This window comes from Oncorhynchus clarkii, chromosome 28, assembly GCF_045791955.1.
Source record: "Oncorhynchus clarkii lewisi isolate Uvic-CL-2024 chromosome 28, UVic_Ocla_1.0, whole genome shotgun sequence".
In the NCBI taxonomy this organism is placed as follows: domain Eukaryota; kingdom Metazoa; phylum Chordata; class Actinopteri; order Salmoniformes; family Salmonidae; genus Oncorhynchus; species Oncorhynchus clarkii.
The window spans coordinates 37,288,070-37,315,179 of NC_092174.1; the positions used below are offsets into that span (position 1 = coordinate 37,288,070).

At 44.7% G+C, this 27,110-nt stretch overlaps 1 protein-coding gene across 14 annotated transcripts in view; it reads left to right on the forward strand.

Annotated features, from left to right (window-relative positions):
* The window catches only part of LOC139386680 (myomegalin-like), a 109,672-nt gene that overhangs the window by 40,398 nt on the left and 42,164 nt on the right, over window positions 1-27,110 (forward strand). For 5 of the 14 annotated variants that reach the window (XM_071132478.1, XM_071132480.1, XM_071132483.1 and 2 more), the window contains exons 6-16: window positions 4,953-5,006; window positions 17,376-17,513; window positions 19,317-19,436; window positions 22,877-22,969; window positions 23,139-23,363; window positions 23,440-23,598; window positions 23,756-23,857; window positions 24,937-25,074; window positions 25,391-25,570; window positions 26,299-26,493; window positions 26,744-26,926. In XM_071132478.1, coding sequence (XP_070988579.1) covers window positions 4,953-5,006; window positions 17,376-17,513; window positions 19,317-19,436; window positions 22,877-22,969; window positions 23,139-23,363; window positions 23,440-23,598; window positions 23,756-23,857; window positions 24,937-25,074; window positions 25,391-25,570; window positions 26,299-26,493; window positions 26,744-26,926 — 1,587 coding nt within the window. Of the gene's footprint in view, window positions 1-4,952; window positions 5,007-13,921; window positions 16,248-17,375; window positions 17,514-19,316; window positions 19,437-22,876; window positions 22,970-23,138; window positions 23,364-23,439; window positions 23,599-23,755; window positions 23,858-24,936; window positions 25,075-25,390; window positions 25,571-26,298; window positions 26,494-26,743; window positions 26,927-27,110 lie in introns of those variants that run through there. The other 9 variants (XR_011629096.1, XM_071132475.1, XM_071132472.1 and 6 more) reach the window with 8 other exon arrangements.

A 27,110-nucleotide genomic window follows, 5' to 3' on the forward strand; every position in this document is an offset into this window, starting at 1 on the left:
AGTGAGGCTCAAAGCCCTGGCTACAGCATTGTGAACAGTAAGGAGCAAACCACAAAACCTAAGGGCAATGAAGAGTGAGGCTCAAAGCCCTGGCTACAACATTGTGAACAGTAAGGAGCAAACCACAACACCTAAGGGCAATGAAGAGTGAGGCTCAAAGCCCTGGCTACAACATTGTGAACAGTAAGGAGCAAACCACAACACCTAAGGGCAATGAAGAGTGAGGCTCAAAGCCCTGGCTACAACATTGTGAACAGTAAGGAGCAAACCACAACACCTAAGGGCAATGAAGAGTGAGGCTCAAAGCCCTGGCTACAACATTGTGAACAGTAAGGAGCAAACCACAACACCTAAGGGCAATGAAGAGTGAGGCTCAAAGCCCTGGCTACAACATTGTGAACAGTAAGGAGCAAACCACAACACCTAAGGGCAATGAAGAGTGAGGCTCAAAGCCCTGGCTACAGCATTGTGAACAGTAAGGAGCAAACCACAACACCTAAGGGCAATGAAGAGTGAGGCTCAAAGCCCTGGCTACAACATTGTGAACAGTAAGGAGCAAACCACAACACCTAAGAGCAATGAAGAGTGAGGCTCAAAGCCCTGGCTACAACATTGTGAACAGTAAGGAGCAAACCACAAAACCTAAGGGCAATGAAGAGTGAGGCTCAAAGCCCTGGCTACAACATTGTGAACAGTAAGGAGCAAACCACAACACCTAAGGGCAATGAAGAGTGAGGCTCAAAGCCCTGGCTACAACATTGTGAACAGTAAGGAGCAAACCACAACACCTAAGGGCAATGAAGAGTGAGGCTCAAAGCCCTGGCTACAACATTGTGAACAGTAAGGAGCAAACCACAACACCTAAGGGCAATGAAGAGTGAGGCTCAAAGCCCTGGCTACAACATTGTGAACAGTAAGGAGCAAACCACAACACCTAAGGGCAATGAAGAGTGAGGCTCAAAGCACTGGCTACAACATTGTGAACAGTAAGGAGCAAACCACAACACCTAAGGGCAATGAAGAGTGAGGCTCAAAGCCCTGGCTACAACATTGTGAACAGTAAGGAGCAAACCACAACACCTAAGGGCAATGAAGAGTGAGGCTCAAAGCCCTGGCTACAGCATTGTGAACAGTAAGGAGCAAACCACAACACCTAAGGGCAATGAAGAGTGAGGCTCAAAGCCCTGGCTACAACATTGTGAACAGTAAGGAGCAAACCACAACACCTAAGGGCAATGAAGAGTGAGGCTCAAAGCCCTGGCTACAGCATTGTGAACAGTAAGGAGCAAACCACAAAACCTAAGGGCAATGAAGAGTGAGGCTCAAAGCCCTGGCTACAACATTGTGAACAGTAAGGAGCAAACCACAACACCTAAGGGCAATGAAGAGTGAGGCTCAAAGCCCTGGCTACAACATTGTGAACAGTAAGGAGCAAACCACAACACCTAAGGGCAATGAAGAGTGAGGCTCAAAGCCCTGGCTACAACATTGTGAACAGTAAGGAGCAAACCACAACACCTAAGGGCAATGAAGAGTGAGGCTCAAAGCCCTGGCTACAACATTGTGAACAGTAAGGAGCAAACCACAACACCTAAGGGCAATGAAGAGTGAGGCTCAAAGCCCTGGCTACAACATTGTGAACAGTAAGGAGCAAACCACAACACCTAAGGGCAATGAAGAGTGAGGCTCAAAGCCCTGGCTACAGCATTGTGAACAGTAAGGAGCAAACCACAACACCTAAGGGCAATGAAGAGTGAGGCTCAAAGCCCTGGCTACAACATTGTGAACAGTAAGGAGCAAACCACAACACCTAAGAGCAATGAAGAGTGAGGCTCAAAGCCCTGGCTACAACATTGTGAACAGTAAGGAGCAAACCACAACACCTAAGGGCAATGAAGAGTGAGGCTCAAAGCCCTGGCTACAACATTGTGAACAGTAAGGAGCAAACCACAACACCTAAGGGCAATGAAGAGTGAGGCTCAAAGCCCTGGCTACAACATTGTGAACAGTAAGGAGCAAACCACAACACCTAAGGGCAATGAAGAGTGAGGCTCAAAGCCCTGGCTACAACATTGTGAACAGTAAGGAGCAAACCACAACACCTAAGGGCAATGAAGAGTGAGGCTCAAAGCACTGGCTACAACATTGTGAACAGTAAGGAGCAAACCACAACACCTAAGGGCAATGAAGAGTGAGGCTCAAAGCCCTGGCTACAGCATTGTGAACAGTAAGGAGCAAACCACAACACCTAAGGGCAATGAAGAGTGAGGCTCAAAGCCCTGGCTACAGCATTGTGAACAGTAAGGAGCAAACCACAACACCTAAGGGCAATGAAGAGTGAGGCTCAAAGCCCTGGCTACAACATTGTGAACAGTAAGGAGCAAACCACAACACCTAAGGGCAATGAAGAGTGAGGCTCAAAGCCCTGGCTACAGCATTGTGAACAGTAAGGAGCAAACCACAACACCTAAGGGCAATGAAGAGTGAGGCTCAAAGCCCTGGCTACAACATTGTGAACAGTAAGGAGCAAACCACAACACCTAAGGGCAATGAAGAGTGAGGCTCAAAGCCCTGGCTACAACATTGTGAACAGTAAGGAGCAAACCACAACACCTAAGGGCAATGAAGAGTGAGGCTCAAAGCCCTGGCTACAACATTGTGAACAGTAAGGAGCAAACCACAACACCTAAGGGCAATGAAGAGTGAGGCTCAAAGCCCTGGCTACAACATTGTGAACAGTAAGGAGCAAACCACAACACCTAAGGGCAATGAAGAGTGAGGCTCAAAGCCCTGGCTACAGCATTGTGAACAGTAAGGAGCAAACCACAACACCTAAGGGCAATGAAGAGTGAGGCTCAAAGCCCTGGCTACAACATTGTGAACAGTAAGGAGCAAACCACAACACCTAAGAGCAATGAAGAGTGAGGCTCAAAGCCCTGGCTACAACATTGTGAACAGTAAGGAGCAAACCACAACACCTAAGGGCAATGAAGAGTGAGGCTCAAAGCCCTGGCTACAACATTGTGAACAGTAAGGAGCAAACCACAACACCTAAGGGCAATGAAGAGTGAGGCTCAAAGCACTGGCTACAACATTGTGAACAGTAAGGAGCAAACCACAACACCTAAGGGCAATGAAGAGTGAGGCTCAAAGCCCTGGCTACAACATTGTGAACAGTAAGGAGCAAACCACAACACCTAAGGGCAATGAAGAGTGAGGCTCAAAGCCCTGGCTACAGCATTGTGAACAGTAAGGAGCAAACCACAACACCTAAGGGCAATGAAGAGTGAGGCTCAAAGCCCTGGCTACAACATTGTGAACAGTAAGGAGCAAACCACAACACCTAAGGGCAATGAAGAGTGAGGCTCAAAGCCCTGGCTACAACATTGTGAACAGTAAGGAGCAAACCACAACACCTAAGGGCAATGAAGAGTGAGGCTCAAAGCCCTGGCTACAACATTGTGAACAGTAAGGAGCAAACCACAACACCTAAGGGCAATGAAGAGTGAGGCTCAAAGCCCTGGCTACAACATTGTGAACAGTAAGGAGCAAACCACAACACCTAAGGGCAATGAAGAGTGAGGCTTAAAGCCCTGGCTACAACATTGTGAACAGTAAGGAGCAAACCACAACACCTAAGGGCAATGAAGAGTGAGGCTCAAAGCCCTGGCTACAACATTGTGAACAGTAAGGAGCAAACCACAACACCTAAGGGCAATGAAGAGTGAGGCTCAAAGCCCTGGCTACAACATTGTGAACAGTAAGGAGCAAACCACAACACCTAAGGGCAATGAAGAGTGAGGCTCAAAGCCCTGGCTACAACATTGTGAACAGTAAGGAGCAAACCACAACACCTAAGGGCAATGAAGAGTGAGGCTCAAAGCACTGGCTACAACATTGTGAACAGTAAGGAGCAAACCACAACACCTAAGGGCAATGAAGAGTGAGGCTCAAAGCCCTGGCTACAACATTTTGAACAGTAAGAAGGAGCAAACCACAACACCTAAGGGCAATGAAGAGTGAGGCTCAAAGCCCTGGCTACAGCATTGTGAACAGTAAGGAGCAAACCACAACACCTAAGGGCAATGAAGAGTGAGGCTCAAAGCCCTGGCTACAACATTGTGAACAGTAAGGAGCAAACCACAACACCTAAGGGCAATGAAGAGTGAGGCTCAAAGCCCTGGCTACAACATTGTGAACAGTAAGGAGCAAACCACAACACCTAAGGGCAATGAAGAGTGAGGCTCAAAGCCCTGGCTACAACATTGTGAACAGTAAGGAGCAAACCACAACACTGTGAGTCAAGTGATGGATCTCAATAACTATTTATTTAACCAGGCAAGTCAGTTAAGAACACATTGTTATTTACAATGACGGCCTAGGAACAGTGGGTTAACTGCCTTGTTCAGGGGCAGAACAACAGATGTTTACCTTGTCAGCATGGGGATTTGATCTAGCAACCTTTCAGTTACTAGTCCAACGCTCTAACAACTAGACTACCTGTGGTGCTGGTTGTTGCAACATCATTTCGCTGAGTCTACCTTTAACACTCTATTCTGTTTCAGAATCAATCCATCACATTTATATTTGCTGTGTAGCCTTCTGTATGTAATCCATGCAACTAGTCGTGTTCAATCTACCAGTTGTGTAGTGTGTTGTGTTAAGTTGTGTTGTTGTGGCAGCAGGCAGGGTGGTAGTGTGATGCATTTTGTTGGACGACTGTCAACAGAACACGGTGTACTCTGCCCCTCTCTGAATGGTCTGATCATCCCTACAGCTGTTGTACAGATTTTCTGAGAAGGAGATATTAATTACGCTCTGTGGGACTGATATCACCATTACTCAAACACACGCACAGATGCACACACACACACACACACACACACACACACACACACACACACGCACACACACACCTAACTTTCTACTGCCCCTGTTTCTCTCCCCCACAGTTCTACCAGGAGGAGCTGGGCAGGGAGAGACTACGCATTGAGCAGGAGATGCAGGTGAGGGAATCCTGAAGTGAACACAGAAACTCACTTGAAGCTGGGATCCTTAATGGTGAAACTGTCCATTTGTGATATTACAACAACAAAGAAGTTATTGAAAACAGTTTTTTCTCCTCTGACATCATCGCACGCACGATAGAAGAGCACAATATGTACTGGAATTTGTTTCACCATTCTGCGCGTCGCTCCTCAGCTCGGCAACAGAAACAATAACAAAGGTGATGGGGCGGCCAGTGGCGCCCTGTCCCCCTACTGCGGATTCCGTCTTTAATATTGCATAATCACTATCAGCTTTGAGTTCTGTATTAAGTTGATTAAAGAGTCTGCACTTTGAGGTGCTAGTCCTACACTACTGTTGAGTCAGTACCCACTTTAGCCAGATCCCACTCTAAGGTGTTGGTGGAGCTTGACCCCTACTAAAGTATAAACACAAAGCACCTCTTAAACCAGACAGCCACATACAGAGTGGTAACATCATGAGCTACAGAATATGTGGTGGTCACTATATAAGGAAAAATACATTATCAAATTGTAATCACATATAAACTACTTTCTAATATAATTAGGGTTTCTTTGTGGTTAATTGAAACGCCATTGTATTGAATTCAACGTAAACATCATACATTACCCATAGTTACCATATCATATAACATCTTAGTATATAGCAGCTGCTAGAGCTGAGTAATAAACCGTTCCTAGACCAGTCTGTGTTAGTGTCTCTATGTCTGTTAATGCCAGTATTGTGTTGGGAGCTGTCGGCCCTGAAGGGAGCGGGCCTGGGTTATTTTAGTCGGTGGTAAACAAATGATGTGATGAATTTATGAACAGTCCGCCCACATTCTCTATTCTCATCAGTCACATTCTTAGAGGGGAGCTTCTCACATTACACAATTAACAGGAAAACAGGTATATACAGTAACAGGTATATACAGTATGCAGGTATATACAGTATGAAGGTATATACAGTATGCAGGTATACAGTAAACAGGTATATACAGTATACAGTAAACAGGTATATACAGTAATCAGGTATGTACAGTATAAAGGTATACAGTAAACAGGTATATACAATAAACATGTATATACAGTATAAAGGTATACAGTAAACAGGTATATACAGTAAACAGGTAATATACAGTATGCAGGTATACAGTAAACAAGTATGTACAGTATGCAGTTATATACAGTAAACAGGTATATGCAGTATGCAGGTATATACAGTAAACAGGTATATACAGTATGCAGGTATATACAGTAAACAGGTATATACAGTAAACAGGTATACAGTAACAGGTATATACAGTAAACAGGTATATACAGTATGCAGGTATATACAGTAAACAGGTATATACAGTATGCAGGTATACAGTAAACGGCATATACAGTAAACAGGTATATGCAGTATGCAGGTATACAGTAAACAGGTATATGCAGTATGCAGGTATATACAGTATGCAGGTATACAGTAAACAGGTATATGCAGTATGCAGGTATATACAGTAAACAGGTATATACAGTATGCAGGTATATACAGTAAACAGGTATATACAGTATGCAGGTATACAGTAAACAGGTATATGCAGTATGCAGGTATATACAGTAAACAGGTATATACAGTATGCAGGTATATACAGTAAACAGGTATATACAGTAAACAGGTATACAGTAAACAGGTATATACAGTAACAGGTATATACAGTAAACAGGTATATACAGTATGCAGGTATATACAGTAAACAGGTATATACAGTATGCAGGTATACAGTAAACGGCATATACAGTAAACAGGTATATGCAGTATGCAGGTATACAGTAAACAGGTATATGCAGTATGCAGGCATATACAGTAAACAGGTATATGCAGTATGCGGGTATACAGTAAACAGGTATATGCAGTATGCATCTGTGTTGACTGGAGTGGGGTTAGATAATAGAAATAGATGCGTTGCTGTGTGTCAAATGAAATGAAATCAAACTTTATTTAAAGTGTCACTATACCTCACATACAGTTGAAAGAAAGCCGCAGTACAGTGTATGTGTATCCTGTCATTTTGATCAAGAGTGTTTGGCTAATCATCGTCACTTGTTAGTTTTGGTAATCGACAGTCATCATCTCTTCTCAGTCATTACCACATATTAGTCGTTATCTATAGCTAGTCATTACCAGAGCCATGTATTTAGAGAGTTGGGCCAATGAGGTTTCTGCATTATGATGCATTCTCATGTCACTACAACAATCTATGGCAGCCATGTTAGAGCGCCATTAACATTACACTGGGAATATTTAAACATTGCTATGTCACTGTCTAGAATTAGAACAATATTCAACATTCTACAGGTTGTCTCAACTCTCTAGATGCATGGCTCTGGACATATCCATTATTCTTCCTTTGATCCTGTCTCACTGAGACTCCCAAGGCTCTTGGCTCTGGTCATATCCATTATTTTTCTTTTGATCCTGTCTCACAGAGACTCCCAAGGCTCTTGGCTCTGGTCATATCCATTATTCTTCCTTTGATCCTGTCTCACAGAGACTCCCAAGGCTCTTGGCTCTGGTCATATCCATTATTCTTCCTTTGATCCTGTCTCACTGAGACTCCCAGCCCTCTTGGCTCTTGTCATATCCATTATTCTTCCTTTGATCCTGTCTCATTGAGACTCCCAAGGCTCTTGGCTCTGGTCATATCCATTATTCTTCCTTTGATCCTGTCTCACTGAGACTCCCAGGGCTCTTGGCTCTGGTCATATCCATTATTATTCCTTTGATCCTGTCTCACTAAGACTCCCAGGGCTCTTGGCTCTGGTCATATCCATTATTCTTCCTTTGATCCTGTCTCACTGAGACTCCCAGGGCTCTTGGCTCTGGTCATATCCATTATTCTTCCTTTGATCCTGTCTCACTGAGACTCTCAGGGTTCTTGGCTCTGGTCATATCCATTATTCTTCCTTTAATCCTGTCTCACTGAGACTCCCAGGGCTCTTGGCTCTGGTCATATTCATTATTCTTCCTTTGATCCTGTCTCACTGAGACTCCCAGGGCTCTTGGCTCTGGTCATATCCATTATTCTTCATTTGATCCTGTCTCACTGAGACTCCCAGGGCTCTTGGCTCTGGTCATATCCATTATTCTTCCTTTGATCCTGTCTCACTGAGACTCCCAGGGCTCTTGGCTCTGGTCATATCCATTATTCATCCTTTGATCCTGTCTCACTGAGACTCCCAAGGCTCTTGGCTCTGGTCATATCCATTATTCTTCCTTTGATCCTGTCTCACTGAGACTCCCAAGGCTCTTGGCTCTGGTCATATCCATTATTCTTCTTTTGATCCTGTCTCACTGAGACTCCCAGGGCTCTTGGCTCTGGTCATATCCATTATTCTTCCTTTGATCCTGTCTCACTGAGACTCCCAGGGCTCTTGGCTCTGGTCATATCCATTATTCTTCCTTTGATCCTGTCTCACTGAGACTCCCAGGGCTCTTGGCTCTGGTCATATCCATTATTCTTCCTTTGATCCTGTCTCACTGAGACTCCCAAGGCTCTTGGCTCTGGTCATATCCATTATTCTTCCTTTGATCCTGTCTCACTGAGACTCCCAAGGCTCTTGGCTCTGGTCATATCCATTGTTCTTATTTTGATCCTGTCTCACAGAGACTCCCAGGGCTCTTGGCTCTGGTCATATCCATTATTCTTCCTTTGATCCTGTCTCACTGAGACTCCCAGGGCTCTTGGCTCTGGTCATATCCATTATTCTTCCTTTGATCCTGTCTCACTGAGACTCCCAAGGCTCTTGGCTCTGGTCATATCCATTATTCTTCCTTTTATCCTGTCTCACTGAGACTCCCAGGGCTCTTGGCTCTGGTCATATCCATTATTCTTCCTTTGATCCTGTCTCACTGAGACTCCCAGGGCTCTTGGCTCTGGTCATATCCATTATTCTTCCTTTGATCCTGTCTCACTGAGACTCCCAGGGCTCTTGGCTCTGGTCATATCCATTATTCTTCCTTTGATCCTGTCTCACTGAGACTCCCAGGGCTCTTGGCTCTGGTCATATCCATTATTCATCCTTTGATCCTGTCTCACTGAGACTCCCAAGGCTCTTGGCTCTGGTCATATCCATTATTCTTCCTTTGATCCTGTCTCACTGAGAATCCCAAGGCTCTTGGCTCTGGTCATATCCATTATTCTTCTTTTGATCCTGTCTCACAGAGACTCCCAGGGCTCTTGGCTCTGGTCATATCCATTATTCTTCCTTTGATCCTGTCTCACTAAGACTCCCAGGGCTCTTGGCTCTGGTCATATCCATTATTCTTCCTTTGATCCTGTCTCACTGAGACTCCCAAGGCTCTTGGCTCTGGTCATATCCATTATTCTTCCTTTTATCCTGTCTCACTGAGACTCCCAGGGCTCTTGGCTCTTGTCATTTGGTGGCAGCTTTGAATTCTACACATTTTTGTTGTTGTGTGAGTTTCTCATGAAGCATCCAAATCCCCAAGGTGCCTCTGGAGGCATTTTACCTTGTAAATCAGCTTGGCTCTAAGATGCAAATGTGACTATCACAGCTGATCTCAGCTCAGATTTCACACAGTGATGTTGTCCCATTGCCTTGGCCACTGCCAGCTGTAACTAAGGCTGAATGGATCACTATTACTCAAATCCATGTAAGTTTCTTTAGAAGACTGAGGAGGAGGAGGGGTCTTTGAAAGTGGAAAATGAATGCACAGGCATAGGCAATGGAATGGCACACATTGAACTTTGGATTTATTTGCCCCATTAAATGACAGAAAAATACCTAAATATCAATATTTTCTGGCCTATAGTTACACCTGATAGTAAGGGTAGAAAGAATGTTCACCTATCTGTCAACATGTTCAATATCTGTGTACACAACAGAGCACGACTCTTTACAACACAGAAGGCTTGCAAGTGTCTGTATCCATGTATGTCAATGAGTGTGCGTGCAAGGATGTGTGTTGGTGCGCATTTAGTGGCTCGTGTTTCAGCGAGGTTGTCAACAGGTCATGCTGACCTTTTGGTGCCAACTCTGACACACACAGATATCAAGTTGTGTTGTCTAAGATACCTAGCTTCTAATTGGTTCTCCAGACACCACAGCCAATGAGATCAATCTAAATGGCAGGCCATCCAGGAGGGAGAAATGTTATGAATGAAATGCGCTGTGGGTGGCAGCTGATGCTATTCATGCTACATTTATGCTAATATTTTACCTCCTTTTCCTACCCAATTTCGATCTTGTCTCATCGCTGCAGCTCCCCAACGGGCTCAGGGGGGCGAAGGTCGAGTCATGCGTCCTCCGCAAACATGACCCGCCAAACCGCCCGCTTAACCCGGAAGCCAGCCGCACCAATGTGTCGGAGGAAACACCTGTCGACCGAGGTCAGCCTGCAGGCGCCCAGCACGCCACAAGGAGTAAAAGTTATATATTTTTTTAGAAAATGTCTGTGTGGTGATTTGTTATTTCTAGCTCTCTCTTGCTTGATTGCAGTCTATGCTTAAAGAGGAGTTTGAAGGAACTATCTGATTTTGCAGTGGACTCTGCTGGAGAGTACTGAAGCAGTCCTCATTTAAAACCCCAAATCCTCAACAAACTTAATCAAGGACCCCAACTACCCCCAGACTGTCATTTTAAACCCCAAATCCTCAACAAACTTAATCAAGAACCGCCAACTACCCCCAGACTGTCATCTTAAGCCACCCATAATCAGGCATTAGTGAGGAGCTGACCTAGGACATACAAGGTAAACTCTGCCCTCAGAGAAAATGTCTGCCATACACCATCATATAGTAAGGTAATGAAGCCTACATGGGTTTGAAAATGAAGCATAGTAAATATTAGCACAATCTCATACAGGTGTTTGTTATGAATCATGTATTACTCTTGACTTTAAATAAACCGTCAATTTGGTTTAACCAGTCCCTTTAAAATTTTTATTTTACTAGGCAAGTCAATTAAGAACAAATTGTTATTTATAATGATGGCCTAGGAACAGTGGGTTAACTGCCTTGTTCAGGGGCAGAGCAGGAGATTTTTACCTTTTCCTATCAGCTATGCCCTCTTGTCCTATCAGCTCAGGGATTTGATCTAGCAACCTTTCAGTTACTGGCCCAATGCTCTAACCACTAGGCTACCTGCCGCCCAAATAACCCATCCCTTTTGGTAACCTATCCCCTTTGGGTTAACCCTTCCCTTTTGATAATCATTCCCTTCTGGTTTAACCCATCCCTTTTGGTTTAACCCATCCCTTTTGGTTTAACCCATCCCTTTTGGTTTAACCCATCCCTTTTTGTTTAACACATCCCTTTTGGTTGAACCCATCACTTTTGGCTTAACCAATCCCTTTTGGTTTAACCCATCCCTTTTGGTTTAACCAATCCCTTTTGGTTGAACCCATCCCTTTTGGTTGAACCCATCTCTTTTGGTTTAACCCATCCCTTTTGGTTGAACCCATCACTTTTGGTTTAACCCACCCCTTTTGGTTTAACCCATCCCTTTTGGTTGAACCCATCCCTTTTGGTTTAACCCATCCCTTTTGGTTGAACCCATCCCTTTTGGTTTAACCCATCCCTTTTGGTTGAACCCATCCCTTTTGGTTTAACCCATCCCTTTTGGTTGAACCCATCCCTTTTGGTTTAACCCATCCCTTTTGGTTGAACCCATCCCTTTTCCAAGAGAGACTTGGACCTAGTAGCCATTTGTAACATTCTGTTCTGAGGCAGCATGCTATTTTGAGAATCAAATCTGATATGTGCAGTCACAGTGTGAGTGCATGACTGTCTGTGTGCACACCCTCAGGGATACACAGTCACTGGTCACTGTGGAAACCTATGAGCCTAAAGCATTCTGGGTAATGTGGTTTTGTACAGCTCATTTATTCACACAAGCCAAACCATATTTTAAATGTTGAAGCCAAATGTGATGTTTCAATGTCATTGGGTTGCCCTTGTCAGTAAGTTAATTTATTGTCAGTAAGTTAATTTATTGTCAGTAAGTTCATTTATTGTCAGTAAGTTAATTTATATGCGGCAGCGTCTCTCATGTTGCCTCGTGTTTCTATAAAAACCGGTTTACCTTCATATGTCAACATATCTGTCTACACCCCTCCATTCACAGCACAGGCTACAATAGCAGTCTCACATGTACCAGTGTCAGTGCACACTGCACCACTAGTGTCCCTCTCTTTCTTCTGTTCTTGTAGCATATGTAGTCGTAGTAACCGGTTTTATGGCCCTCTTGTCCTATTGTGTCACTGTGTTTCCCTCTCTGCTTTAAATCACTCTTCCTGATGACTAACTGTAATGGATAGCCTTGTGTTGTAGTCTATTTCTCACAGACAGGCACCTGGTTGAAGGCGTTGGAGCCTGGGCCTCCTGTGATATACAGTTCTAGAATATAATAGAATAGAATAGAATAGAATAGAATAGAATACAGTACAATAATTATTCTTGACCACATATATGTTATATGCTATAACTAGAGTCCAGGTCAGGACATGGTCAGGACATGTGGTCAGACAGGAAAGACTCCAGGCCCTAAGTGTATAGAGTAGAATAGAAGCACTTTGTTGTTACACTCAACAGCAAGCAGCACTATGAGAGCTGTGGCCAGCCCATCTGTTGAGATCTGTTGAGTTCTAGAGCCACTACTGTTACAGTGTATCTTCACTCAAACAATCATGTCATACAATCATGTCATACATGCCAGATCTGGACTCTATAAATGAAAAGCTTTATGTTTGTTCCCGTAACTATTAATAATGTATGAGATATAAAATATAAATATAAACATCGGAACCATCCACCTTCACTATTATGGAAGCATTTGCCTGATAATATATAATAATATATGCCATTTAACAGACGCTTTTATCCAAATCGACTTACATTTCATGCATGCATACATTTTACATATGGGTGGCCCCGGGAATCGATCCCACAACCCTGGCATAGGGCATAGGAAAATCTATATAAAATGTATCCCCTCTGCTTTGCAAAGCATTAATGGCATTTACTTGTAAGTGTATTTATGAGATCTTATTTGCATTTAGAAGACGCTCAATATGAGAAAGGAAAGGTTATGCAGCCTGCCCGGCCTGTTCAGTGGAAATTAGTTCAAGTCAACCCTCAGGCTGTGTGTGTGTGTGTGTGTGTGTGTGTGTGTGTGTGTGTGTGTGTGTGTGTGTGTGTGTGTGTGTGTGTGTGTGTGTGTGTGTGTGTGTGTGTCTGTGTGTGTGTGTGTGTGTGTGTGTGTGTGTGTGTGTGTGTGTATTATCTAAACATGCTACCCAAGGAAGTAAATGTTTTTTTTTGCTTTGTTAAATATATAATCAATTCCACATTGAATTTGATATCAAATTCTGTATTTACGAAATAACATTGTGACTGAGTATGTGGTTCTGTTTGAGTAATTGGTATTGACCCCATAAAAGCACAAAAATAGCCTGGTGGAAATGAACAAAGCAGAGAAAATGATGTTATTATTGGTTTTCATTTAGATTATTTCTACTGGTTTACAAGAGTTTATGCAAAACACTGGGAATATAAAGTCATTTACATTTCAGAGCGTCACTAATGTCACCATGTTACTACTTACTACACGGTAATATGCATATTTCACCTGTTTGTTGAAGCGAATACAAAGCTTAGTGTAGAGTGGACCAGAATAACTAAGGGCATCCGGGGGAGCATTAGAGATCGTCACAGTATTTTATTCAACATCTTTAACAAAATTGACCGAAATTTAGCTCATTATATGAAAGAAAATAACGTGTATTATCGTGTCAGATCGGGACACTTTTTAACCCCTTGATATAGACGATCAGATATCTTGCACCCCTATTGCATGAAATGGTGCGCTCCGTGCCTGCAGCCAGGTCTAGCCAGTGCTACAAAGCTGCCACATCATTGTGTGCCCAAAGGATCGCGGGGCTGAAGTGAGCTAACTCCACTGTTGACATTGTAAATCATGAATGAATGTCAAAGGATTGCGGAGGACCTGATTGCCGCCACCGAATGAATTGTTTTGGTGTGTCAATTATCCACGGTGACGACCTTCAGTTAAAGCGATACTACCGTAGCCTAATGTACCGGTGATAATCTATCTGACAGTGCGAGCCTCCCAATGACAGCTAACCAAGTAATGCAGCGGAACGTGCGCGTGCTTTTCTTGTTTTGGTAAACGCGAGATGAAGTCACCTGGAGTGAAAACTCTAGTGGTTTGTGTATTTAGGGAATATGCAATGCGCATGACACCAAAATGACTTTATTTTTCCCTTTCGGACTTTAACCCATCGCTTCAGAATATCCATTACGGAATGCAACATAATCGGTGACCAAGGATACTGGAGTACTTGCTGGCTGCCATCTGCTCAAGCAATATGCAATTACAATTCACCCAAATTCTTCATAGTCCTACTGAAGCAACAACGCTGGTCGGGTTATGAAATAAAAATAGTCATTATGTCAAGAGTATTGGATTTTGTGAGCATCTTACTTGCTGCTGTGTGCGTTTCCCTGCAGGCTACCAGTGCCAATATTAGTATTTCCTTAATGACTGCCTATCTGTTGTTTTTATGAAGTTTTAGTGGTATTTATTTATCTTCTGACGAGAGAGAAAGAGGACTGTTACATGCAATATATTCCCACCTTCAATGATCTTACACACAGAGTTTTAAAGTGATTCTTCTGATGGATGAGCATTAGTCATATTGGAGCTAATAGCATCCTCTCATTCACCTCCATCAATCAAATGTTATTTATTATTTATAGGACACTTGACAGTAAACAGCCAGAACCTTTGTTTTTATCATTAAAAACAAAGGTTATTTCACCATTAGACTAACTAAGCTAAGGTGATTGGCCTCCGTCTGAGTGTGTGTGTGGAATGCTGGATATCAGAATGAAGGAGGCGTGTCGTATCTGCGCTCGTGAGCTCTGCGGTAACCAACGCCGATGGATCTTCCACCCCGCCTCCAAACTTAACCTCCAAGTGCTTCTGTCCCACGCCCTGGGGCGAGAGCTGACCCGGGACGGGCGCGGCGAATTTGCCTGCTCCAAGTGTGCCTTCATACTGGAGCGTATGTATAGGTTTGATACGGTCGTCGCCCGCGTGGAGGCTCTGTCTATCGAACGGCTGCAGAGGCTGCTCCAGGAGAAACACCGGCTACGAGGTCTCATCGGAGGCCTCTACCGGAAGACCAACGGGGAGGAGGGTGGCGGTGGTGGAGGGGTCATTACCAGGCCTGGGGGTACGGGAGGAGGGGTACAGGGGGAAGGTATGGTGGACATGTCTGGTCTGACCCATGCTAAGTACTGTGCTCTGCTCCAGGAGGACTTGGTGTACTCTCTGTATGAGTCCTGGGCTGAAGAGGGGTTGGAGTTCGGGGTTCACCACCATCCTCATCATGGGCATCGCCCTCAATACCCAGGGTCAGAGGTGACGGCTATAGGGTCACAACGCTGTGGGAAAGTCACACCTTCACGTAGGAAGTGCCAAGGGTGCACAGCGTGGCGAGTCGTGGACTCGGACTATGAGGCTGTGTGTAAAGTACCAAGGAAGTTGGCACGAAGTATTTCCTGTAGCCCATCGACGAGGTATTCGGCCAGTGTGATTGGAGTAGAAAGAGGTAGAGAAGGGGAGGAAGAGCCAGAGGGGACCCACTCCTCGCTCACACTGATCCCTGGGTCCAAGCTTCAGTCCCGGGCTTCCGACAGTGACCGTACCCTGGCGGGTCGAGCCAGCTCCAGCCCCTCCATAGACTCCTTGGACATAGCTGGAGAATCTACCCGGCTGTCTGCTATCCAAGACAGGGCCGAGGGGCTAGGGTACTCCCGGGACCCCCTGGATGACCGGTTCTCTGACTCCCTGTCTGAGGAGCACGACCTGGTGACCCCGCTGAGATCCGCATCCCACCTCTCCCTGGCCCTCCGCCTGGTCCAGAACTGTGTGTACAGGCCTGTCCAGAGCCCCAAGGGAAGCAGATTGCCTGTGCTGCTCAGACAGAGCCCCAGCGATGGAGGCTCTAGACTTAGCTTCTATGAGCCGGCCTTGGGGTTGCTGCATCGAGGTCCGAATGGAGAGGGGGAGATCCATGGCCATGTACCTGACGTGGAGGCCCCTCTGATCAGGCTGGACAGTGAGATGGATGGGGGTCTGGACCTGGCTGAGATGGAGGAGCTGTGGGAGGATCTGTATCATGAGTGTCCTCCCCCACGCCCCCACCAGGTATACCACAGCAGCTCTCCAGTCAGCTCTCCAGCCAGCTCTGGACATCGGCTCACTAATCTCATTTTATTGTCTTTGCTCAAATTTGCCAGATACTGAAATCAGAAGGAGTGTTTTTCTTTCAATATGATACCTTATTTTACTACAAATCGTATTTGTGGCATATTTAATCATCTGTTAGATGTAAAGAATGTTCCAGGAGGTTACTTGGTAGTCTGTGAATCCAGCACACAGTGCAGTGCTTCCAACCGTGAGAATATTCCAGTTCTCTCCATACCCCTAGCTAATTAGCTGGGTAATCCAGCTGTCCATCTCCATCACCTAAACCTCTCCAGAGAAGATGCACATTAGAGGATGTGCACTCTGTAGCACTTAAATCTGTGTGTGTGTGTGCGTGTGCGTGTGTGTGTGTGTGTGCGCGTGCGCGTGTATGTGAGTAGCATAGCGTAGGGTAATGTAGGGTAGTGTAGTGTAATGTAGTGTAGCGTAGGGTAATGTAGGATAGCGTAGCATAGGGTAGTGTAATGTAGCGTAGGGTAGGGTAATGTAGGATAGCGTAGCATAGGGTAGTGTAATGTAGCGTAGGGTAATGTAGCGTAGGGTAGTGTAGCGTAGGGTACCGTAGCATAGGGTAGTGTAATGTAGCGTAGGGTAATGTAGGGTAGCATAGGGTAGTGTAATGTAGCGTAGGGTAATGTAGTGTAGGGTAGCGTAAGATAGGTTAAGAGCAGCACAGAGCACTAGATACACCCCCCCTCCCCCTACACACACACACACGCGCACACACACACACACACACACACACACACACACACACAAGATAATATCCTCAGGATAAATCTGCTTTTAGTAACACAGATGAGTGAACATAATGTTTGGTCCAGTTACCAACACAGCACGGCAAGGTTGGGGTCAATCCCGCCTAGCTGGTAAAAGTGTTCTTCCTGAACTGACTAGAATTGAAATGGAATTGACTCTAACCCTGCAGCCCAGCTTGGTGCAGGTTGGATTGTAATTCCGTTTTGTCTGGCTACAGCAGGTTAACCGCTGTGTGTGTGTGTGTGTGTGTGTGTGTGTGTGTGTGTGTGTGTGTGTGTGTGTGTGTGTGTGTGTGTGTGTGTATTCCAGACTCTGATCGAGGAGCAGCATAGCCAGTTGAACCAGTATGAATGTGCAGCAGGTCAGTGTATCAGTGAGCTGCAGAAGGCCCAGCTCCAGGTCCAGTCCCTGCAGACCAAGATCCAGGAGAGCGAGGCCAACAACACGGTACAGCTACACAGAGACATTACACATCCATACAACACACACACCAAACAGCACAGCTACACAGAGACATTACACATACAACACACACCAAACAGCACAGCTACACAGAGACATTACACATACAACACACACCAAACAGCACAGCTACACAGAGACATTACACATACAACACACACCAAACAGCACAGCTACACAGAGACATTACACATCCATACAACACACACACCAAACAGCACAGCTACACAGAGACATTACACATACAACACACACCAAACAGCACAGCTACACAGAGACATTACACATACAACACACACCAAACAGCACAGCTACACAGAGACATTACACATACAACACACACACCAAACAGCACAGCTACACAGAGACATTACACATACAACACACACCAAACATCACAGCTACACAGAGACATTACACATCCATACAACACACACACCAAACAGCACAGCTACACAGAGACATTACACATACAACACACACCAAACAGCACAGCTACACAGAGACATTACACATACAACACACACCAAACAGCACAGCTACACAGAGACATTACACATACAACACACACACCAAACAGCACAGCTACACAGAGACATTACACATACAACACACACCAAACAGCACAGCTACACAGAAACATTACACATCCATACAACACACACACCAAACAGCACAGCTACACAGAGACATTACACATACAACACACACACCAAACAGCACAGCTACACAGAGACATTACACATACAACACACACCAAACAGCACAGCTACACAGAGACATTACACATCCATACAGCACACACACCAAACAGCACAGCTACACAGAGACATTACACATACAACACACACCAAACAGCACAGCTACACAGAGACATTACACATACAACACACACACCAAACAGCACAGCTACACAGAGACATTACACATACAACACACACCAAACAGCACAGCTACACAGAGACATTACACATACAACACACACACCAAACAGCACAGCTACACAGAGACATTACACATACAACACACACCAAACAGCACAGCTACACAGAGACATTACACATACAACACACACACCAAACAGCACAGCTACACAGAGACATTACACATACAACACACACACCAAACAGCACAGCTACACAGAGACATTACACATACAACACACACCAAACAGCACAGCTACACAGAGACTTTACACATACAACACACACCAAACAGCACAGCTACACAGAGACATTACACATACAACACACACACCAAACAGCACAGCTACACAGAGACATTACACATACAACACACACCAAACAGTACAGCTACACAGAGACATTACACATCCATACAACACACACACCAAACAGCACAGCTACACAGAGACATTACACATACAACACACACCAAACAGCACAGCTACACAGAGACATTACACATACAACACACACACCAAACAGCACAGCTACACAGAGACTTTACACATACAACACACACCAAACAGCACAGCTACACAGAGACATTACACATCCATACAACACACACACATGCACACAAGCATGTGCATTCACACGTGCACACTCAGCGCACACATATATACACATGAATGCGCACACACACTCACGCGCACACACCAAACAGCACTGCTACAGAGTAACATTGGAGCACATAAGAATAAATGTCTCCCTCTCCCTCTCCCTCTCCCTCTCCCTCTCCCTCTCCCTCTTCCTCTCCCCTCTCCCCTCTCCCTCTCCCTCTTCCTCTCCCTCTCCCTCTCCCTCTCCCTCTCCCCCTCTCCAGAAGCTGCAGGAGAAGCTCAGTGAGATGGAGTGTGATCTGCGTTCTATCCGTCAGGCAGCTCAGAACCAGGAACACACCATCCAGGGCCTGACCGACTCTGTCAGTACCAAGGACAACGAGGTGTGTGTGGTCTACCATGAATTTACATCACCGCCCCAGAAACATTTGAGACGGCCTAGTGACTAAAATAGTACTGATATGTGCCAGTTAGAAGACACTTTTATCCAAGGCGACTTACAGTTAGCCATGCAGACGTTTGGGTGGTCCCGGGAATTAAACCCACAATCCTGGGATTGCAGCACCATGCTCTATCAACTCAGCTACTAAGACCAACCATTTCATCAGCAGTGATTTACAGAATATTCCCAGTGGAGGAAAATGTACCCAATTGTCATACTTGAGTAAAAGTAAAGATACCTTAATAGAAAATGACTCACGTAAAAGTGAAAGTCACCCAGTAAAATACTACTTGAGTAAATTTGGTTTTAAATATCAAATCAAATCAAATCAAATTGTATTTGTCACATACACATGGTTAGCAGATGTTAATGCGAGTGTAGCGAAATGCTTGTGCTTCTAGTTCCGACAATGCAGTAATAACCAACAAGTAATCTAACTAACAATTCCAAAACTACTGTCTTATACACAGTGTAAGGGGATAAAGAATATGTACATAAGGATATATGAATGAGTGATGGTACAGAGCGGCATAGGCAAGATACAGTAGATGGTATCGAGTACAGTATATACATATGAGATGAGTATGTAAACAAAGTGGCATAGTTAAAGTGGCTAGTGATACATGTATTACATAAGAATACAGTCGATGATATAGAGTACAGTATATACGTATGCATATGAGATGAATAATGTAGGGTAAGTAACATTATATAAGGTAGCATTGTTTAAAGTGGCTAGTGATATATTTACATCATTTCCCATCAATTCCCATTATTAAAGTGGCTGGAGTTGAGTCAGTGTCAGTGTGTTGGCAGCAGCCACTCAATGTTAGTGGTGGCTGTTTAACAGTCTGATGGCCTTGAGATAGAAGCTGTTTTTCAGTCTCTCGGTCCCAGCTTTGATGCACCTGTACTGACCTCGCCTTCTGGATGATAGCGGGGTGAACAGGCAGTGGCTCGGGTGGTTGATGTCCTTGATGATCTTTATGGCCTTCCTGTAACATCAGGTGGTGTAGGTGTCCTGGAGGGCAGGTAGTTTGCCCCCGGTGATGCGTTGTGCATGATGACGGAAGTGAGTGCTACGGGGCGGTAGTCGTTTAGCTCAGTTACCTTAGCTTTCTTGGGAACAGGAACAATGGTGGCCCTCTTGAAGCATGTGGGAACAGCAGACTGGTATAGGGATTGATTGAATATGTCTGTAAACACACCGGCCAGCTGGTCTGCGCATGCTCTGAGGGCGCGGCTGGGGATGCCGTCTGGGCCTGCAGCCTTGCGAGGGTTAACACGTTTAAATGTCTTACTCACCTCGGCTGCAGTGAAGGAGAGACTGCATGTTTTCGTTGCAGGCCGTGTCAGTGGCACTGTATTGTCCTCAAAGCGGGCAAAAAAGTTATTTAGTCTGCCTGGGAGCAAGACATCCTGGTCCGTGACTGGGCTGGATTTCTTCCTGTAGTCCGTGATTGAATGTAGACCCTGCCACATGCCTCTTGTGTCTGAGCCGTTGAATTGAGATTCTACTTTGTCTCTGTACTGACGCTTAGCTTGTTTGATAGCCTTGCGGAGGGAATAGCTGCACTGTTTGTATTCGGTCATGTTACCAGACACCTTGCCCTGATTAAAAGCAGTGGTTCGCGCTTTCAGTTTCACGCGAATGCTGCCATCAATCCACGGTTTCTGGTTAGGGAATGTTTTAATCGTTGCTATGGGAACGACATCTTCAACGCACGTTCTAATGAACTCGCACACCGAATCAGCGTATTCGTCAATATTGTTATCTGACGCAATACGAAACATATCCCAGTCCACGTGATGGAAGCAGTCTTGGAGTGTGGAGTCAGCTTGGTCGGACCAGCGTTGGACAGACCTCAGCGTGGGAGCCTCTTGTTTTAGTTTCTGTCTGTAGGCAGGGATCAACAAAATGGAGTCGTGGTCAGCTTTTCCGAAAGGGGGGCGGGGCAGGGCTTTATATGCGTCGCGGAAGTTAGAGTAACAATGATCCAAGGTCTTTCCACCCCTGGTTGCGCAATCGATATGCTGATAAAATTTAGGGAGTCTTGTTTTCAGATTAGCCTTGTTAAAATCCCCAGCTACAATGAATGCAGCCTCCGGAGAAATGGTTTCCAGTTTGCAAAGAGTTAAATAAAGTTTGTTCAGAGCCATCGATGTGTCTGCTTGGGGGGGATATATACGGCTGTGATTATAATCGAAGAGAATTCTCTTGGTAGATAATGCGGTCTACATTTGATTGTGAGGAATTCTAAATCAGGTGAACAGAAGGATTTGAGTTCCTGTATGTTTCTTTCATCACACCATGTCACGTTAGCCATAAGGCATACGCCCCCGCCCCTCTTCTTACCAGAAAGATGTTTGTTTCTGTCGGCGCGATGCGTGGAGAAACCCGTTGGCTGCAACGCCTTGGATAGCGTCTCTCCAGTGAGCCATGTTTCCGTGAAGCAAAGAACGTTACAGTCTCTGATGTCCCTCTGGAATGCTACCCTTGCTCGGATTTCATCAACCTTGTTGTCAAGAGACTGGACATTGGCAAGAAGAATGCTAGGGAGTGGTGCACGGTGTGCCCGTCTCCGGAGTCTGACCAGAAGACCGCCTCGTTTCCCTCTTTTTCGGAGTCGTTTTTTTGGGTCGCTGCATGGGATCCACTCCGTTGTCCTGTTTGTAAGGCAGAACACAGGATCCGCGTTGCGAAAAACATATTCTTGGTCGTACTGATGGTGAGTTGACGCTGATCTTATATTCAGTAGTTCTTCTCGACTGTATGTAATGAAACCTAAGATGACCTGGGGTACTAATGTAAGAAATAACACGTAAAAAAAACAAAAAACTGCATAGTTTCCTAGGAACTCGAAGCGAGGCGGCCATCTCTGTCGGCGCCGGAAGTGTGCGTATACTTAAGTATCAAAAGTAAATGTAACTGCTCAAATATACTCAAGTATCAAAAGTACAAATTTAAAGTATAAATAATTTCATATTCCTTATATTAAGCAAATCTTTTTCATTTATGGATAGCAAGGGGCACTCTCAAACACTCAGACATAATTTACAAACAAAGCATGTGTGTTTCGTGAGTCCGTGAGTCTGCCAGATCAGAGAAAGCAGGGTGACTAGGGATGTTCTCTTGATAAGTGCATTGGACCGTTTTTTCTGTCCTGCTAAGCATTCAAAATGTAACAAGTACTTTTGATGTCAGGTAAAATGTATGGAGTAAAAAGTAAATTATTTTCTTTAGAAATATACTGAAGTAAAAGTAAAAGTTGTCAAAAATATAAATAGTAAAGTACAAATACCCCCAAAAACTACTTAAGTAGTACTTTAATTAAAGTATTTTTACTTAAGTACTTTACACTAATGAATATTCCTCCTCAGGCCAAGGAGCTGTACCAGTTAATTGAAGGGCAGAACACCACACTGTGTAAACTGAGAGAGATGGCCCACCACAACCAGATCACGCAACATCAGGTGAGACCTCACACACCCCAGACAGATCCCGATGAAACACTGAGCAGGATACCGGTTAATGAAGAGCCATAATGACCCAACTATTGATAGATAGATGGAGACAGACACCCTTCCTCCCCATGGCCAGACTAACCCCAGTGGTTCTTGTTTGTTTGGTCTGCTCTCCCAGGCTCCAGAGGGGGGAAGTGAGGTTGCGGGTCTAGCCCAGCTGCAGGGTGAGTTAGTGGGGGTACAGAGCTCTCTGTTTACCCTGGGTCTGGAGCTGGAAGCCAGTCATAGAGCGCAAAGACAGAGCCAGAGACAGGCTGAGGACCTGACCAGAGCTAAAGACAGACTCCACTCTGACCTAAAGGAGGCACTGCAGCATAGGGAGGTCACCGACAAACACAACCAGGTCAGTGTGTGTGTGCGTGTGTCTGGACCCCTGTCATGTAGGAGGTGTGTGTAACCTATCCTCTGTCGCACCGTAGGACTTGCTCAGTGCCCTGGCTCAGTCCCGCTCTGCGCTGCAGGCTAAAGAGGCTCAGCAGAAGGAGAGCGAGGCAGAGAAACACATGGAGGTTCAGGAGAGAGACAAGACCATCACACAGCTCAAACTCTCCCTACAGGACAAGGAGAGCCAGCTACAGGTGAGACACACACATTCACACACACATTCACACAGACACACACACACACACACACACACACACACACACACACACACACACTGAACATACACATTAGTGCACACACATACAGACATAAACACATACACACTAACCCTATCTCGCTCTGTGTGTGTAGGAGTACTCGGAGCTCCTGGAATCTGTAGACAGCTCCAGACCCAGAGATATTCTGATGGACAAACTGAGAGAACGCATCAAGGACAGGGACAGAGCACTGGAGGTAAGAACACACACACATACTGGATAATAATAATAATAATGATCATAATAATCACAATAATAATAATAACATAACAATAATAAGATCATAATTATGTAATGCTAATAATAAGATAATAATAATAACAATACTGATAATAATAACAATATAATAATAATACTGATCATAATAATACTAATAATGATCATAACAACAATATTGATTGATTTATATAGCCCTTCCTACATCAGCTGATATCTCAAAGTGCTGTACAGCAAGCAATGCAGGTGTAGAATCATGGTGGCTAGGAAAAACTCCCTAGAAAGGCCAAACCTAGGAAGAAACCTAGAGAGGAACCAGGCTATGAGGAGTGGCCAGTCCTCTTCTGGCTGTGCCGGGTGGAGATTATAACAGAACATGGCCAAGATGTTCAAATGTTCAAAGATGACCAGCATGGTCAAATAATAATAAGCACAGTAGTTGTCGAGGGTGCAACAGGTCAGCACCTCAGGAGTAAATGTAAGTTGGCTAATAATGATGATCATAATAATAAGATCATAATACTACTACTACTAATAATAACACTGATCATAATAATAATACTAGCATGATCATAATAATAATGATCATAATAATAATAATAATACAGATCACAATAATAATAATATGATCGTCATAATAATATTGATAATACTACTACTGATACCGATCATAATAGTAATAATAATACTGATCATAGTAATAATATCGATAATAATAATAATTATATGATAATAATAATAATAATATCATCACAATAATAATAAAATGATCATCATAATAATAATACTGATCATAATAATAATCAAAATGATGATCATAATAATAATAATAATATGATCATAATAATACTGATCATAATAATAATAATATTGATAATAATAATAATAATGATGATCATAATAATAATAATATTGATAATAATAGTAATAATGGTGATCATAATAATAATAATAATATGATCATAATAATAATAATGATAATACTGATCATAATAATGATAATACTGATCATGATCATAAAGATAATAATAATACTACATGTTCTTTCTCTCTGTCCAGCGGTCTATAGATGAGAAGTTCCGTTGTCTGGAGGAGAGGGAGGAGCAGGTGAGGAGACTACAGCTGGCCCTCCGAGAGAAAGAACGAGACCTGGAGAGACTACGCTGCATACTGCTCAACAACCAGGAGACCATCACGGTACACACACACATTTGCACACACACACACACACGAACACACACACACACGCACACACACACACACACACACGCACACACACACACACACACACACACACACACACACACACATTTGCACACACACACACACACACACACACACACACACACACACACACACACACACACACACACACACACACACTAAAGAAAGATACCTTGAGCAACAACGAGAATACACACACAAGTACATCTAGAGTTTATACAGTACATTGATATGTTTAGACTGTGTGTCCTACAGTACATTGATATGTTTAGACTGTGTGTTTGTATAGAGTCTGGATGCATTGGTGCGGGGTAAGGAGCTGGACGTGGAGCAGGCAGCAGAAGCCCACAGGAACCTGCAGTGGCTCCAGCAGCAGAGTGAGGAGAGAGAGAAGAGCACTCTGAGAGAGAGAGACACACTCATCAACCAGCTACAGTCTGCCCTGCAGACACGCAGCCGGGAGACACAGGTAAACACACAGACACATACAGTACACATATGGCAGGTAGCCTAGTGGTTAGAGTGTTGGGCCAGTAATTGGAAGGTTGCTGGATCGAGTCCCTGAGCTGACATGGTGAAAATCTGTCGTTCTTCCCCTGAGCAAGGCAGTTAACCCACTGTTCCCCGGACACACACACACACGCTAAACTAAATCTACGCTAGTGAGGACTGGCTATAGCACCAGTTTGCATTCTGTTTGCTCTTGTAACCAAAGTACAACCACTCTACTAATTTCTGCCCATTGTTGAAGCTCTTCATTGTTGGCTGAAATAAGTGACTTGCAATACTAGTCCAACAATAAAATCCTGCTCTTATATCTGACCCTTACAAATACAACAGGTGTACTGATAATGTCTGTCTGTCTGTCTGTCTGTCTGTCTGTCTGTCTGTCTGTCTGTCTGTCTGTCTGTCTGTCTGTCTGTCTGTCTGTCTGTCTGTCTGCCTGCCTGCCTGCCTGCCTGCCTGTCTGTCTGTCTGTCTGTCTGTCTGTCTGTCTGTCTGTCTGTCTGTCTGTCTGTCTGTCTGCCTGCCTGCCTGTCTGTCTGTCTGTCTGTCTGTCTGTCTGTCTGTCTGTCTGTCTGTCTGTCTGCCTGCCTGCCTGCCTGCCTGCCTGTCTGTCTGCCTGCCTGCCTGCCTGCCTGTCTGTCTGTCTGTCTGTCTGTCTGTCTGTCTGACTGACTGACTGTCTGTGTGCAGGACCTGACAGCAGCCCTCCTGGCTAAGGTCCAGGCAGGCCCCAGTGAGGTGGTGGAGGAGCTGAAGGCTCGCCTCGCACTGAAGGAGAAACTGTTCCAGGAACTTCTGTCAGACCGCAACCGCCAGAGCCACGAACACCAAGCACAGGTCCAGGACCTGCTCAGCACCATCAGCACCAAGGACCAGTACATACAGGTACCACACACACCACTGATCTAGGACCTGTCTCTGACAATCATCTCATATTAGCTTTTCAGTGCACCCAGCCCAACAGCAGTGATAGGGGATAGACATCCAGTAGTATATTATAGAAATGGAATGATATACTGTAGAATGGACATATAAAGCGATAGTCGATTTCAGATTCTCTTTTCTTTTTCCACCTCTCTCTCTCCACACCATTTTCCTCTCCCTCTACTTCCCTACCGCCTCCTCTCTCTCTCAGGACTGCTCTGATAGGCTCTCCCAGGTGATTGGCGAGCGGACGGGCCAGCTGCAGGAGCTGCACAGGCAGCTGTCATCACGGGAACGGGAGATGGGTGAGCTGCGGAAGGAGAGAGAGAGGGAGAGAACGGGAGAGGCAGAACGACTGCAGAACCTACTAAAAGAGAAAGAGACTTTTATCCAGGTAAATTCTGGGACACTGGAAAACACATTTTATGAATCTCTCTCTCTCTCTCTCTCTCTCTCTCTCTCTCTCTCTCTCTCTCTCTCTCTCTCTCTCTCTCTCTCGCTCTCAGTCTGTTATGAAACTGTACATTTCCACACTAGCTTATATCATTTAGACTAGACTCACACAAGCACACATGAGT